Source organism: Podarcis liolepis (genome assembly GCF_965112155.1).
Source record: "Podarcis liolepis genome assembly, chromosome: 3".
Taxonomy (NCBI): domain Eukaryota; kingdom Metazoa; phylum Chordata; class Lepidosauria; order Squamata; family Lacertidae; genus Podarcis; species Podarcis liolepis.
Genome location: NC_139557.1, coordinates 33,994,122 through 34,010,325, shown reverse-complemented (window position 1 = coordinate 34,010,325; position 16,204 = coordinate 33,994,122). Strand labels below are relative to the sequence as shown.

The 16,204-nt window shown below is 44.8% G+C and overlaps 2 protein-coding genes across 3 annotated transcripts in view; both read left to right on the top strand.

Moving 5' to 3' along the window:
- Positions 1–16,204, top strand: part of LOC310702419 (uncharacterized protein) — a 33,499-nt gene that overhangs the window by 7,345 nt on the left and 9,950 nt on the right. Inside the window, exons 5-8 of the mRNA XM_083493896.1 lie at positions 1,600–1,741; positions 2,075–2,206; positions 3,111–3,230; positions 3,877–3,949. Of these exons, the coding sequence (XP_083350022.1) occupies positions 1,600–1,741; positions 2,075–2,206; positions 3,111–3,230; positions 3,877–3,949 (467 nt within the window). The remainder of the gene's footprint in view (positions 1–1,599; positions 1,742–2,074; positions 2,207–3,110; positions 3,231–3,876; positions 3,950–16,204) is intronic.
- Positions 6,314–14,209, top strand: LOC310703399 (glutathione S-transferase 3-like). 2 transcript variants are annotated; one of them, XM_083495764.1, is made up of 7 exons: positions 6,314–6,413; positions 8,432–8,538; positions 8,741–8,792; positions 10,673–10,805; positions 11,919–12,060; positions 12,836–12,967; positions 13,906–14,209. In XM_083495764.1, exons 2-7 carry the CDS (start codon positions 8,452–8,454, stop codon positions 14,029–14,031), a joined length of 672 nt encoding a protein of 223 aa, XP_083351890.1. In that variant the 5' UTR covers positions 6,314–6,413; positions 8,432–8,451; the 3' UTR covers positions 14,032–14,209. The 2 variants fall into 2 exon arrangements, with proteins under 2 accessions (XP_083351890.1, XP_083351889.1); XM_083495763.1 differs by having other exon boundaries at positions 6,330–6,487.

The following is a 16,204-nucleotide window of genomic DNA, read 5'->3' as shown; positions in this document are numbered from 1 at the left end:
GCAAAAACTGCTGGAGGGTCAGAGAGAGCTAGGCGTTGAATGCAAGCTTGCTTTAATCAAGTTCTTTGTTTTATTTTACCCCTGCGTGATTGTTAATATTACAAACACCACTTGAAGCAAGGCATAGAAGGCGTGGGAGGAAAGGCAGAACAAACAGAGATAGGGAAGGTTTACAGTGCAGTTTTATAAGCAAGTCGCACCCAGTACTTATTGACAATACTGTAAAGGTGTTCCTAAATAGGAGGTGTGTTTATGTGGTAGGAGCAGATATTCCCCCCCCCCCCCCGAAATCAAGCCTATGCATGTTTCCTTGGAAGTAAATTCTTCTATGGCCTATGAGGCTTGGTCCAGGTACATAGGAATGCCACCTCAGTACACCTGCTAGCCTGTAAACCCTGCACTGAGTGTGTAGATCAGTGTTTCCCAACCTTTTTTGGGCAAAGGCACACTTGTTTGATGAAAAAAATCTCGAGGCACACCACCATTACAGCCCCGTGACGTCAGCGCGCAGCGTCACGCCGGGAGGGACGCACGAAAGTGTAACTTTCAATTTTTTTCCCTCCCCCTTGCCGGGGAACCTCCAAGCTTTGGGGGTGGGGGGGGAGGAGGCAGCAAAGCGAGGGACTGGGGGACCCAAACCTTAACCCTAACCCTCACCGATCACCCGGGAAAGCATGCGAACGAGGAGCCCCCGTGTCCTGCTCCCGGCAGCGGACGGAACAAAGCGAGGAGGCCTGGACAAGGCAGCACGCTCCCCGCTCTTGCTGCATTGGGGCTTTTCTCCTCCAGGCCGCTTTCGAAGTCCCCTTCTCCGCTCCCAAGAGCCGGAGCCGCTGCTTCCAGGCCCTGTCCGAGCCCCGACTTGTGGCCTCACTTCGAGGAGCGCCTGTTGCTGGGGACGGGGCTGCATCCCCCTCAGCCGCCGCCTCGCTTCCTTCCAGGAGACCCGACGGCTCCCCCTCTCCCGCTCGCCCTCCTGCGCCCGCAGCAGACCGAGACCTCCCCGCCCCCGCCCGGCTCGGCCCTACCTGGGCGCCTCCAAGCCTGGCCGGCTCCGCGTCGCGCTCCACGCCGGGCAGCTGCAGCAGGGGCTGCGCGGGGGCGCGCGGCGGCCTGGCTGAGCGCGCCCCGGAGCTGCCGCGCCGTCGCTCGCGAGTCCCTCCGAGAGCCCTCGGGACTGACTCCGGAGTCGCGAGGCGGCGCGTCGCCCAGGGAAGGGGCGGCTTCCCACAAGTCCTCCGGGAAGCAAACGCCCTCACCCGCCTCCCTCCAGGCAACATCTCGCGGCACAGCAGGCAACATCTCACGGCACACTAGTGTGCCGCGGAACACCGGTTGGGAAACACTGGTGTAGATCCCTATGTTGATCCTTGACCATTCAGATGGTGGCCTTGGGACTAGCGGGATCAGCATGCATCCAAGTATGCGTTGCACAGATGCTCAGCTCCTCCTGCTCCCTTCTCCTCCACCATTTGCTTTTGCATCCCATCAAGTGCTGGAGCCGAAACCAGACACATGGGAAGCTAAGCCTCAGCAACGCCTAATGATCAGGGCAGTCTGTAGTTTATTTAGGATGACATTGCCTCTCTTTCCCCCCAGAATTGATATGTACGTGGAAGGAACAACCGATCTGATGGGAATGATCAGGGTTCACCACAAATCACCTCCTGGAGAAAAAGAGAAGAATCTTAGTTTAATCATTGAACAAGCCACAAAAAGATACTTCCCAGTTTATGAGAAGGTACTGTATGTAACATGCTGGCACCATGTTCTGCTACGTCACATTTTGTTGAAAATGAAAGGCCATAGATTTTGGTGCTAGTTAGGGTTTGGCAGAACCATGTGCATTACCTTAAGCTTTGGTAAAAAGTGGGGTGTAAATGCATAAACCCTAAAAGGCCTTGAAGAACAAAATGGTCTTTGCCTGGTGCCTTAATGACCAACGCATGACCATTGTGTGAAGGACATTCTAGATACAGTATGAGTGCCACCCTGAAAAGGCCCTCTCGCCTTGTAGCTACCTCCTCGCTTCGTACAGCCATGTACATGCATTCAATGAACTTTTCTTCCGTAGGTTTTAAAAGAGAACGGGCAACCTTTCCTTCTTGGCAACCAGTGGACCTGGGCTGATGTCCAACTGATTGAGACCCTATTAATGGCAGAAGAGAAGGAGTCCACCATTCTCTCACAGTTTCCTTTGTTGCAGGTAAAAGAAGTAGCTGAATTAACAATGACCGTGTACTCAGTAATATAAACCTTCAGTTGAAGTGAACAGGCATTTGACTGATTGTGTCCTCGACATTTTCCAAACTCACGTATAGCTAGTCAGATGCTGATACTCCTGAGAACAAGGAAGTATGTTATACAACACAACACCATTCTAATGAAAGCTAGAGTTTCCATAGGATTGCCATATTTCAAACAGTGAAAATCCAGACAAAAATGGTTTTCGGGGGACAAAGTTGTTGAGCTTTTTATGGCAAAATCGCAAAAAAATAATAAAAGTAAATAAATGCTGTTTGGGGGCTATTTTTAAGGAAAATAGCCAAAAATTGCACTGCCTGCATGAGCTGCCATATGTCCAGATTTTCCAGACTTTTTTTGCTGATTTCTGCCTGGACACGGCTAGAGACAGCAATATCCTGGATATGTCCGAAAAATTCCCGACATATGGCAACCCTAGTTTCTATCTTAGATTACGTTGAAGGCCCAAGTCCCTGCAGCAAAGTATCCTAAACCTTTATCTCTTGCTTTCCAAATGAGCTATCCATTTTATGTACATTTCCCCCTAATATACACATTTTTGTATACATTTTTTCATTGCAGAACTGCATTGCAAAATTCAGAGAAGGGCCTATTTCCAAGGGGTAGCTATGTTTCGGTTAGCATTTTGTTTTGGAAAATATGAATTATTGGTTTTACTATTGTGGTTTTCCCCAAGAGACTTCAGGAACTGACAGTCGTTGATGGGGGCTGCAGTCAGCAAACTCACACTTCTCAGGATTTGGGCCTGACACTTACACTGGTTTCAAATTTGTTCAGCACTGTAATTTTAAGATTGCAGACCTAACTTACTTGCTCTGAATGATTTGCAACATTTGCAATTTTAGGCTTTTAAAGCAAGAATGTGTGATGTCCCTACGATTAAGAAGTTCCTTCAGCCTGGAAGCCCAAGGAAGCCTCCCCCCGATGAAAAATTTGTAGCAACAGCAAACAGGGTTTTCAACAGGAAATGAAAACTGGGCATATGTTGCACTGTGTTAACTCCTATCTGGGAAGCAGCTATCTTTAACAATGCTTTGCAAATGCTTCTTAAAGCTAGTGGGCTGCTTTAAAATAATAATCCAGTTGGCTTCTGGCTAACAAATAAAGTTTTGAGATAAATGCTAATCTAAAACTCTTTAGCGGGCCGCATTTGGGTGTAGGGGTGGGCGATTACAAACCTAGATTGGGGCAATATATTAAGATAGATAGCATTTGACAATAAAACAATAAAAATGATGTTATAATAAGAAATGCTGTGTTTTTATCCAGTTTAAATACTTAGGCTGGGGTCACAGACATGATGTATGAAATGGCACCCTTGAATGTTTCCCCTGGTGCTCATGAAGCCTATGATACTCAGGTCCTCTTTGTCATGAGATAGTTATCTTTCCTCCTCTTGAACAAGTACACAGAGCTGAAGGGGGATATTGGAAGAGTGGTGTTCTTTGGCATTTCCTCTTTCAGCTATATGTGCTTTTCAAATTTTAGATTGGCACCTTGGGGGGGGGGGAATAGAATGACTGGCAGTCTTTCTCCTTATTTCTGTAGCACCCCACTTTCTGCTCACCGTCATCCAATTCCTTTTCCCTTCCACTCTCTTGGTCACTCCAGTTTCTGTTCAGCTGCTCACGTGCCAACCCAAACCCTGAGAAGAACATAGAGCTGAAAGAGGAAGTGGGAAAGGGTACTTCTCTCCCAACTTCCTCCTTCAGCTGTATCTACTTTTCCAGTGGGAGTAGCCAGAGGGCAGAAAGTGAGGTACCGCAGGAATCAGGAGATATAGTAAGCATGGCTTGCCAGAAAGACTATGTACAGTGGTACCTTGGGTTAAGAACTTAATTCGTTCTGGAAGTTCATTCTTAACCTGAAACTGTTCTTAACCTGAGGTACCACTTTAGCTAATGGGGCCTCCTGCTGCCGCTGCACCACCACCACGCATTCTCACCCTGAAGCAAAGTTCTTAACCCGAGGTACTATTTCTGGGTTAGCCGAGTCTGTAACCTGAAGTGTCTGTAACCTGAGGTACCACTGTATGTACACACATAGGTAAAGATGATCCTCTTGAAAATGCAGACCAAAAATGGCTGTTCAGATGACTGTATTAACCAGAGTTGTCAGCTGTTGAAAATGTCTCCAGGACCTGATGATAGGTAAAGGTAAAGGACCCCTGGATGGTTAAGTCCAGTCAAAGGCAACTATGGGGTTGTGGCACTCATCTCGCTTTCAGGCTGAGGGAGCCAGCGCATAGATGTCAAGTGTCCCTTATTTGAAGGGACAGTCCCTTATTCCAGCGCCATGTCCCGCTGCTATCCCTTATTGATGGATGTCCCTTAAATGTCCCTTAAATGATGTCCCTTAAATTTCAAAGGAAGCAGCTCCTCTCCCTCCCTCCCTGCCGGCCAGGGAGGAGGGAGGCTCCAACTGTGTTGCTTGGCTGTGTTGCTCACCCAATAAGAAGTCTAAGAACGACTGGGGGTGGCTAGTTAATGCAAGCTGAGGGGGTTTTTGAATGCTGGACGCCATTTTGTTGCATGTGCTGCTGCAAACTTTGCAGTGCAAAGCCAGGCCGGGGAGCCATCTTAAGTTGAGGCTGCATAGGCTTTGTGGTGCATGTGATTCAGATTCTGTTCAGTTGAACCTCTGCTTACAAAGTTGGTTGGACAGTGTTCTCGAAGCTACCAGCATGAGTTTGGCCAGACTGCAGGAGGACAGGAAGACTGGAGTGCCTGGAACAGGTGAGGCTGCAGGTCCCTTATTTTGGCTGCTGGTCCCTTATTTTCAAATCTGTAAGTTGACAGCTATGAGCCAGCGTTTTTCCACGGACAGCCTTCCGACTCATGTGGCCAGCATGACTAAACCACTTCTGGCACAACGGAACACCGTGACTGAAGCCAGAGCGCACAGAAACGCCGTTTACCTTCCTGCCACAGTAGTATTTATTTATCTACAGTAATACCTCTGTGAACATCTGCCTCGTCTAGCGTCCGTTCCAGCGAATATCCACAGCAAACCCGGAAGTACTGGAATGGGTTACTTCTGGGTTTGTCACTCGTGCATGCTCAGAAGCACAAACCGCTCCGCGCACATGTGCAGATGAGCACTTTACCCTGCGTCCTTTTCTGCTAGCGACCGGAGCTCCGGAACGGATCCCGGTCGCAAAACAAGGTACCACTGTACTTGCACTTGCATGCTTTTGAACTGCTGGTTGGCAAGAGCTGGGACAGAGCATCAGGAGCTCACCCCGTCGCAGGGATTCAAACTGCCAACCTTCGGATTGGCAAGCCCAAGAGGCTCAGAGGCTCGGACCACAGTGCCACCCACATCCTACATTGGTCCACCTCAGACCTGGAGCTGATCCTCCTATTCTCTCAGGAATTCAAGCAAGTGGAAAACTAAGGTTGCCTCATGCATGATGTGACAGGAAGTGTATGGCACCATTTTTACACCTGACAGGAAGCCCCCGGCCCTGTCAGTCTGAGATGCATAGAGCAGCTATGGTAGGGAACAGCTATGGTGTGGTAGGGAGTTGCATTAGGTCCTGAGGTGGAAATACATACTTTGCTGCAGGTTTTATTCTGTTTGGTGGTTGTGGTGATGCAGTACCTTTGCAATCATAGCAGATTCATACCTTAATGGACCCATTAAGACCCGTTTTGCTCAGTGAGGTCATGTGGACTCCAATCCCAAGCACTGTTTGCTCAGAATGAAGCAAGCCCCAATGCATTTTACAGCTTTCCTCCCAGGGAAGTGTGAAGCCTCTGATCATCATGTGATGAATGCAGATATCATGCATTGTATATCCATTAAAAATGTGCAGCTCTGTACACAGGATTCTCTCAGATACAAAGCATAATGGACCCTTTCTCACCTGCTTTGAATGCGTGAAACTGTACATTTTGATCTACCTTTAAAAAACAGTAAATACAGCAGTTTCAGATAGAACATCGTTTATTCGTGCATGCCCACAAAACTTTAGTAATGTTAACCAAGCCCAAGTTTCTGTTTTTTGTTTTGTTTTTTAACTGAGTGGTAAGACAAGAGGAAGAGACTCCCCCAAAGTAGGTGGAGTTTCCTGGACTGCAGGATTTTGAAGGCACAATTTATCTGCGTGTGGAGAAAGAGATCAGCTAAGTTCGGCTTTGCAAAAGGTTAGTACTGGAAGTTGGAAATAAGCAACTTTTTCAGCCTTAACAGGTGCAGTCCTATACAGTTCTACTCAAAGGTAAGCCCCATTGAGTTCAGTTGAACTTGCTCACAGGCTAAGTGGGGTCTAAGAGGCTTTAAATTAGCTGCTGTGTGGCTATTGGGTTAAATATTCACCCCCAGAAAGCTGCGTGCAGCAATGCAAGAATATTTTACTTTGCCTTTGGCATGAGGAAGGAGAGGATAAATAATTGTATTTTAATTGATGAAAGCAAGGAAAGTGGGAATGAAGCATGGGGTGGATTAGCCAGGGCAAAAAGTGAAAGTGTGGGGTTGGTTAAAGGATACTATAATAAAGAGTGGCTGACGTTCAGTTAGATGAAAGCAATCTCAGAGTCATGATGGGTTCAACCCCCATGTTCGGCAAAAGATTCCTGCACTGCAGAGGGTTGGACTAGATGACCCTCGTGGTCCCTTCCAACTCTACAGTTCTATGATTCTATGTTTTGCTTTGCAGCACAGCAACAGGTTGAAGAGCGTTCCCTCTTTCTGTGAGAAATGGGGATTTCACATGGATTTGCTGCATACTATGTTGCTGGAGGGAAGTGGAAGATTGTTGGGCCTCTTATTTTAATAGAGCAAATACATTTCAGGTGGGGGGGGGGTAGCCAGTGAGGAATGAACGACCATCATCTGAAGGGGAAAAACAAAGCCTGTAATCTCTGAGCATACTGCCCTGGCACTTATTTCTGTAATGGCACTTATTCAATGGCGCTTATTTCTGTAATGGGATTCCCTAAGCACACTTTCCTGGAAGTAAATACCAGTGACACTTACTTCCAAGGCAACATTTTTTAACAAAAATGTGTGTGTGTGCGTGCGTGCGCTGCATTTAAATATTATTTATTATGCATATTTTTTCTTTTAATCTGTTGCAAAACATCCCTCAAGCTAAGGATTGGCTTAGGCATACTACAGCACCTGTTGATTTGACGGCCATATAAATTGCAAAAAACAAAACACAAAACCCCCAAACCAGAATATGTTGCTTTTCTTCTGCATACTCTTCAGTGCAGAGAGGCCTGGACAGAGCAGCAGGGTACACTTGCCCCAGGTATTGGGGGGCTATGTGAGAGAGAGCCAGTGTGGTGTAGTGGTTAAGAGCGGTAGTCTCGTAATCTGGGGAACCGGGTTCACGTCTCCGCTCCTCCACATGCTGGGTGACCTTGGGCTAGTCACACTTCTCTGAAGTCTCTCAGCCCCACTCACCTCACAGAGTGTTTGTTGTGGGGGAGGAAGGGAAAGGAGAATGTTAGCCGCTTTGAGACTCCTTAAAGGGAGTGAAAGGTGGGATATCAAATCCAAACTCTTCTCTTCTTCTTCTTCTTCTTCTATGGCTGGGGGGGGGGGGGAGCACCAGGGACCAGCTGCTTTACTCTTTGTGTTCATTACTGTACATTCTAACAAGACTCCTGCCTTGGGTCTCAGACAAGCTTTGCATGAACTTGAGTGCAGATAATATAAGAGTGGAACATGTGCAGTTAAAATGATAGCCTATCCGACAGTACAGATGATTCCTGATAGGCAGTGTACCCAGAAGAGTGCCTCTTTAGCAGGGTTGTTTTTGCATGAAAATATGAACAAGGTGCTTTGCTGCTGGTATCTGCCTCACACCAAAACAACTTGTACACACTTGAATAGTGTAGACTGCAGAATCTGTGTGCACGAAACGAAGTGGTGATGGCATCACTTTCCTGTTTCTATATTGAGAAACGGCCACCACTGAACCACACCAATGCAAAACGCCTCATCTTCTCATTTTCTTTGGAAGAATTACTCAAACCCCACCTTTGTTAGTCTAAAACATGGGTGTCAAACACAAGGCCCGCGGGCCGAATCCGGCCCGCCAGACCTTGTCATCTGGCCCATGTAGCTGCCGCCGGCTGCCAGCCTTCACCTTTTATTCTTCACCTTTTATATTTAATTAAACGTTTTCTTCTCCCCATTAAATGGCACTCATCAGGAAACCACCAGCTTAGAAAGATGTCTGGGAAACCAAAACTGACGTACTTTGAAGGCAGAGGAAGAATGGAATCCATCAGGTGGCTCTTAGCAGCAGCTGGAGTGGAGGTTGGTTGCTTCTGTTTCGCACCAGAAATTTGCACAATTGTGTGCTCAGAGCTTTGAACGGGAGATTTCCCAATTCACAGCTCACACTCTTAGCTATTTCTGTATCTACAAAAGAGCCACGTAGTAACTTTATGCAATAAAAAGAACTGGCATGACACAGGAATGGAAATAACTTGATCTTTTTTCCTGTCTTTTTTTTCAGTTTGAAGAAACGTTTTTGAAAACAAGAGAACAGTATTTGAAATTAATCAAAGGTAAACTCATGGTGCAAACCTATATATGCCTATTCAGAGGGGAACCCCACTAAATTCAGTGGGGCGTAAGCCCAGACAAGTGAGCAGCCTTTTTTCTACCCATGGATATTTCTGAAACCACAAAATGTTTACCAGAGACAAAAGTGGAAGGCCTGTATGAAATAAGCAGCAAAATAAGTAAAATCTCTTTTGCTCCAGCCAAGGGTGTTTTCGCACATAAAGCACAAATCATGCTGTTGCCCCTTCTCCCTCTGCATTTCCCACATATAAAATGTAAATGTAAAATCTATATTGATAGGAATATATTTTAAAATATTTCTCTTCTGCCTTTCTGCCCCACACAATAAAACAACAGATGCCCAAATGTGTGTCATTAGTGTGTCACGTAGATGGCAAATACAACATGCATTATTGGAGATCTGGATGGGGGCAAACATACCTAATTCATGTTTTCCCCAAAATGTGTAACATTCCTCAGTGCAAAAGATCTTTCTAATTTTATTGCACGTTATATCATCTAGGCTACAATATACAATTTTTTCCTTAAAGGCAATTAAAGATGGGCTTGAGTACCTTGGTTATAAGACAGACTGTCCTTGGAACAATTAGTTTATTTATTTCCTTTTATTTTGCTTGGTGTATTCTTTGGGGGTGGTAGATTATAAAATGGCCCCAGGATCTGACATTAAAATCACCTGAGCATGTAGAAATCTTTCCAGATTTAAAGGTGTGGTTGATTCTCAGAACCCATGGGAGGATGGAGGTTTGAATCATATTTAAAACAGGGCCTGGGATATAAAGTTTACTACTCAGCAATGTTTTCTTGGGCTTGCCAATCAGAAGGTCAGCAATTTGAATCCCTGCAACGGGGTGAGCTCCCGTTGCTCTGTCCAAGCTCCTGCCAACCCCTAGCAGTTTGAAAGCACACCAGTGTGAGTAGATAAATAGGTACCTCTGTGACGGGAAGGTAAACAGCATTTCTGTGTGCTCTGGTTCCTGTCACGGTGTTCCGTTGCACCAGAAGCAGTTTAGTCCTGCTGGCCACGTGACCTGGAAAGCTGTCTGTGGACAAACGCCGGCTCCCTTGGCCTGAAAGCAAGATGAACGCTGCAACCCCATAGTTGCCTTTGACTGACCCTGATCATTCAGGGCTCATTTACCTTTATCTTTTTTTACCTAAGCCTTTTAATTATTTTAAGCATTGTTACCCTACTTTTTAGCCAAAAAGCTTCCCAGAAACAAGACAGTTCCTGCTCTCAGGCTAACAGTCTAAAAGACATGACTCAAAAGGAAAAGGTGTTGAGCAGAGAAGAGGAAAATAAGCAAAAACAAACACCATCGTGTTACTTATAGAAGCCAGCTAGGGGGAGGGAGAAACACATCAGGGAAAGGAGGAGCCAAAGGGGGTTGGTTTCTCTGCAGAACTAATGCCGTGGTCCTTGCACAGCACTTTGTGTCTATGCCGAGCTGTTTTTTCCCATCCTTGCAAACCATGTAAATAATTTGTTGTGGTTTTCTATCTCAAGTTGTGAGCTTGATGGCACCTGGGAAAGATAGGAGAGCTTATTCAATGTCTCAAATGTTGGACTCATTGGTCATAATAGCAGGGAGAAGCTGGCTTTTCTTCTCTGACACCAGAAGACCCTCCAGTCTATTTGGAAGGTGCCCACACATTCAGAGTATGAGACGTGTTGCAAAATGATAGTAGATTGGCTACTTGATCAAAATTTCGCTTGGCTGTTTGCATTCTGGCAGAAAGTGAGGCCAAATGAAAGTGCTTTACTGTGGCAGAATCTTACCACATTTCTTTAATCTCACAGAATAACCATTTTGGACCGGTCAATGACTTTGTTTTGGCTTTTTCCTTTGCTTTTCTAAAGATGGATACTTGCTGTTTGATCAAGTCCCTCTGGTCGAGATGGATGGGCTGAAGCTGGTCCAGACCAAGGCCATCCTCAACTACATCGCGGGGAAATACAACCTCCATGGGAAGGACCTGAAAGAAAGAGCATAGTACTGTATCATGATTCACCATACTGTACTTAATAGCTGCATTAAAAGACTCTAGTGGTTTTAACCGTGTTTGCACATGCTCACAAATTTGCATTGCCTAGGAAAGAGAAAAAAGCTGTGAGAGGCCAGGGAAAAGATATTCTTGAAGATTTGGGCTTCTGGTTTGGTGTCTAACTTGTTCTAATGCCCAACCCATATGTGTGTGTGCATGTCTTTGTCCAATGTTGATCACACTCAGGATAGAGCCACTGAAATCAATGGGCAAAAGGGCACCACTTCTTCTTCTTCTTCTTCTTCTTCTTCTTCTTCTTCTTCTTCTTCTTCTTCTTCTTCTTCTTCAACCCAAACAACCTACAATTATGTGGTTTCACTTTGGCATGTCAACGAGTAGAATTTGGCTTCCCTTTCGATGACAGAGGGAGAACCCTGGAGACTGGTGGTGCCTTTGTAAATAATGGCATTATTTACATATCTACAGGTGGGACACACTGGAAGCAAAGAGTCTTTTCATCAGCCGGTAACAAGTCCCTAGGCAGCTATTTGTGCAGTTCTCCTCCTCCTAAAGTAGCACTCCCAGGCTCAGCTACCGTGTTTTTCGCTCTTTAAGATGTGCCCGACCATAAGACGCACCTAGTTTTAGAGGAAGAGAACAAGAAAAAATATATTCTCTCCCTCTCTGCACAGTGCCTCTCCAACAAAGCGGGAGGAGAAACAGAGGCAGAGAGGGAAAGCTGTGCAGCGCCTCTCCAGCGAAGCAAAGTCAGAACAGCAAGAGGGATTGCTGCACAGCGAAAGCAACACAAAGCCTCCTGAGTGCAGCGGTAGCTGCGCAGCCTGCATTTGCTCTGTAAGACGCATACACATTTCCCCTTACTTTTTAGGAGGGGGAAAGTGCATCTTATAGAGCGAAAAATACGGTAATTCTGCTTAGAAGCTTCCAGTTCTCTCTTTCTAAGGTGGTTCAGATAACCCCTAAGCACTGAAATAATACATGAGGATAGATCGACAGGCCACATGAGCTAGACCCACCTCCCATTTTTATGTCCCTATTTTCCCAATAAGTTCAATTAAACAGATGAATTTTCTCTACCCATGCCTGCCTTGTCCTCACAGCATTGACATGTATGTGGAAGGAACCATGGACCTGATGGGGATGATTCTGATGTATCCCTTTTCTCCACCTGAGCAAAAGGAGAAGCAGCTTGCTTCCATCCTTGAGAAGGCCACTACCAGGTACTTTCCAGTCTACGAAAAGGTATGGCACCAAAGATTCCTATTTGTAGCTACATCAGGGATGGGGAACCCAAAGATGAGCTACTTGGGATCATCCTGCGCCATCTCGGTGTCCTCCGGAAACTTTGGACTACAATTCCCATCAGCCTCTGCCATCATCACCAATGGTCAAAGATGTTGGGAGCTGTAGCCAAACAATATCTGGAAGGTTCTTCATTGGGGAATGATGACTTGGACTAATGGCACAGGTCATATTTTTCGTAGCTCTTTGAAAATATCAGACAGGTTTTACTATGTCCTGAGACTTCTTTGAATATAGAGTGAGGCTTCATCTGTGCTATACAATTAAGGCAACATTGTGCAACTTTAAACAGTCATGCCTTCTCCCAAAGATTCCTGGGGGCCAGGTGCACCAACTCTAGGGGGCTGATGAGTTTTGAGCTCCCTCAATATTTTTGGGAAAGGGGCCAATGTTGAGGGGGCCCAGCATGCATCGTAGCTTCAGCGGCCAGCTCCTCCGGAGCATTCGGCCTCCTCCAGACGTTGTGATGTCATGAACAACATGCATTGCACGCACAACGTCACACACACACAATGTGTGCTGGGCCCTCTCAGTGTTAGTTTATTAAAAGTGATCAGAGTGGCTATCATCTTATGTGGCTTATATGACATTTAAATTTAAGTCCCCAAAATGTCTCACACTGTCCCAACATTTCTCAGCAGAGTTAAAAGTACATTTTAAGGTAAGAGAGTACATTTTACCCAAACCAAGCACACTCTTTATTGTTGTTTTCTAGGCCCTGAAACAGGCTGGAAAAGAGTTTCTCGTTGGCAATTGCCTCAGCTGGGCAGACGTACAGCTGCTTGAGGCAATCTTAATGGTAGAGGAGAAGAAAGCGGAGGTTCTTGAATCCTTCCCTCAACTGCAGGTAAACTGTTGGTAGAGTTCATCGTGCAGAATTCTGCTCTCGTTATGTTTCAGAATGTGTTTGTTCAGACCTCTGGATTGAGGTGCATAGAGTTCAGTTAAGGTTAAGCTATAGTTAAGGGATTATAATGATTCCCTTTCTGGGCAACTGATTCCAAAAAGCTGCCGTATAGGAAGTCAGGTACACCCAGCTCAGTATTCTCTACACTGAATGGCCATTTCTCTATGATTTCAGACAGGGGAACCAATTATTTTATCCAATTTAGCCTAACCTTTGCAAGTAATTTCCCCTAATATGAATCGTTTGGGGGAAGTCATTTTCACTCATAGGATATTTTTGTGCCCTTTCTCCTAATATACATTTTTGTGGAAAAGGTTAACTGGAGAGCAAAATGCAGGGAAGTGCAAATGTTGAAGGATAGCTGTGTTTCAGTTTCCTGTTTCACGAAATGTGAATCATGCACTTTCTTCGTAAAATGCAAATTGAACCAAATTTCTCCCCCCATCCTTACAATAAACGGGAAGTTGGGGATTGAGGAAAAACAGGTACTCAAGAAGATGTACCCTAGGGAAATCCCCACATAGCTCCAGCAATGCCCAGAGGCTTCCACCTATGCAGCTGATTCCAGCATCTGTTTTCCATATAATAGGAGTGAACCTGTTTGGCACATTTAGATGTTAGCGCCACAGAGTGGGATCCATTCAGGGGAAAGCAGCAATCAGACTGTGTGGATCAGATATTAGCTTTTTATGTGCAGGACAACGAGTCTCTCTTTCTGGTGGTTGGTTAATGTATATTGGCATAATTCCTTACTTCAGGTTGTATTGTCAAATATCCTTTAGAAGGATGTTAGTCTATACACTACGAGCTATTCTGATGCTATATATATATATATAAACACGTCTTCGCTTTGTTTTGTTTTTTGATTTTTGCCCTAGGCTTTCAAAGCAAAGGTGAGCAATCTTCCCACTATAAAGAGGTTCCTGCAGCCTGGAAGCCAAAGGAAACCACCCCCTGACGATGCATATATCGCAACTGTGCTGAAGATTCTCACAAGTGACTAAAAAACATTGCATCAGATTTTAAGGCTGCTTGCCAGAGTCACCATGAATGCTGAAAACCAAGGGATCTTTAAATGAAGTGATTGTTACCTGCCATGAAAAGCAAAAGTGGCAACATGGAATGTTGAGCAGATGTTGATTCAAAGTGTGTAAAGTGCTTGCATTAAAATATTCAACAAGAGTGTATTTTCTTTCATACTGCAAAATGACAAGGCTATTTATGCATTCTTTCATTCACATATTTATAACCTCCCATCTAATGCATTCTTATTAACCAGAGTGACTTACAATAATAATTTTTTTTTTAAAAAAACCCACAATCCATAATCAAACACACACACACGTAATGGATTGTAAAACAACACTGTTCCCATGGCTCCTCCAAAGCTAATGGAACAGGCAGTATGGTTAGCTAAAAAATGCTTATTTTCGTAACATATGATGTAAGGACACTATATTTTTTATCCAAGGCTCAACAGAAGGACAGAGTCACACGCTGGGTTCAATATAGTTTCCAAACAATGGCCGAAAGGAGTTTAAAGAGTTGGACAAATTTAAGGTGGGTTGTCTCACCAAGAGAGGCAACGTCAATGAAGTTATGTACCCTCAAGTGGATAGTAGTATGTCTGGTCCCGGTAAACAGCGGTCTTCAACATTCCTACCAGCAGTACTCTGTGGCAATGGTTTATTAGATGCATGGTGGCTCTATAATCTAACCCTAAGAGATTATTCTTTTCTAATCCTTGAGCCACAATATTTCAGAATAGATCATGTAGTTCTTTCAAATCCCTGTCTGATAAAATAACAATTTGATAATCCACATACATGAATCAGACCATGTTTCAGTCATCGTTGATTTCAACGCTATGAGAGGGGGTCTCGAGACCCTTCTTTTGGTGCCTCCCAATAACTCTCTTAACACATACAGAAATTAGGAATAGACTGAAAACAGAATTGATAGCCTATTTTGAACTGAACCAGTTTAGGCCATAATCTGGGATGCTATGAAAGCAGTACTGAGGAGACATTGCCTAAAGTCCATCATTTTGAAGAAGCAGAAATCAGCATTGCAAACTGAGATGGTGAAAGAAATATCGGCCTCAGCAGACACAAGGACTGAACTGAAAACTTTATGCCAATTTATTGCGGAAGCACAGTGGGCTTCTAAACACTAGATGCTGAGTATATAAGCACCTCTATGCAAAAAGTAACCGTGTATATTATGAGCTTGGAAATAAATGCTCTAAAATGATAGCGAGAGCCTTTAAGGTCCAGAAGGAACAAAACCATATAGGTCATGTTGCTTAGAAGCCAATTCCTAGGGGCCAAGGTCCCTTTGCCCCCCCATAAAAAATTTGAGGGGACCGGGCCCCAACAAAGCTGATGGGCATTGCCAAATGGTGTGCATATTGTGATCAATTATGCGGGGTGGGGCTTACCTGCTCCCCCCCCCTATTTTATTCAAGTTGGCATGGCACCCTGTCATATTGTGATAGATGACAGTTCCCCTTTCACTACTAATGACATTAATCTCACTTTTAGAGATGTTTTATAGGTTTCTACTATTCTACTAGCTCTCCATCACAAGCTCTTTTTTTTGTTTTAGAGAAAGCTGTAGATAAAAAGTAGCCACATGACCATAAAGAATAGAATAGTTGATAATGGAGGAGGAAGTACAGTGAGTCTTCAAAAAATTTGAAATGGGTTAGATGGATAAACCCCAGTACAGTGGTACCTCTAGTTATGAACTTAATCCATTCTGGAGGTCTGTTGTTAACCTGAAACTTTTTAACTAGAGGCATGCTTTCGCTAATGGGGCCTCTTGCTGCCGCTGCGCCGCCGGCACACGATTTCAATTCTCATCCTGGGGCAAAGTTCTCAACTCGAGGTAGCTCTTCCAGGTTAGCGGAGTTTGTAACCTGAAGCGTTTGTAATCTGAGGCGTTTGTAACTCGAGGTACCACTGTATTAGATGGGAATAATCTACTCTGGTCTAATATCATGCAGAAACATTTCTGTCTTCATAATAATAATAATAATAATAATAATAATAATAATAATTTATTATGTGTACCCCGCCCATCTGGCTGTGTTTCCCCAGACACTCTGGGCGGCTCCCAACAGAATATTAAAAACACGATAAAACATCACACATTAAATCTTCCCTAAACAGGGTT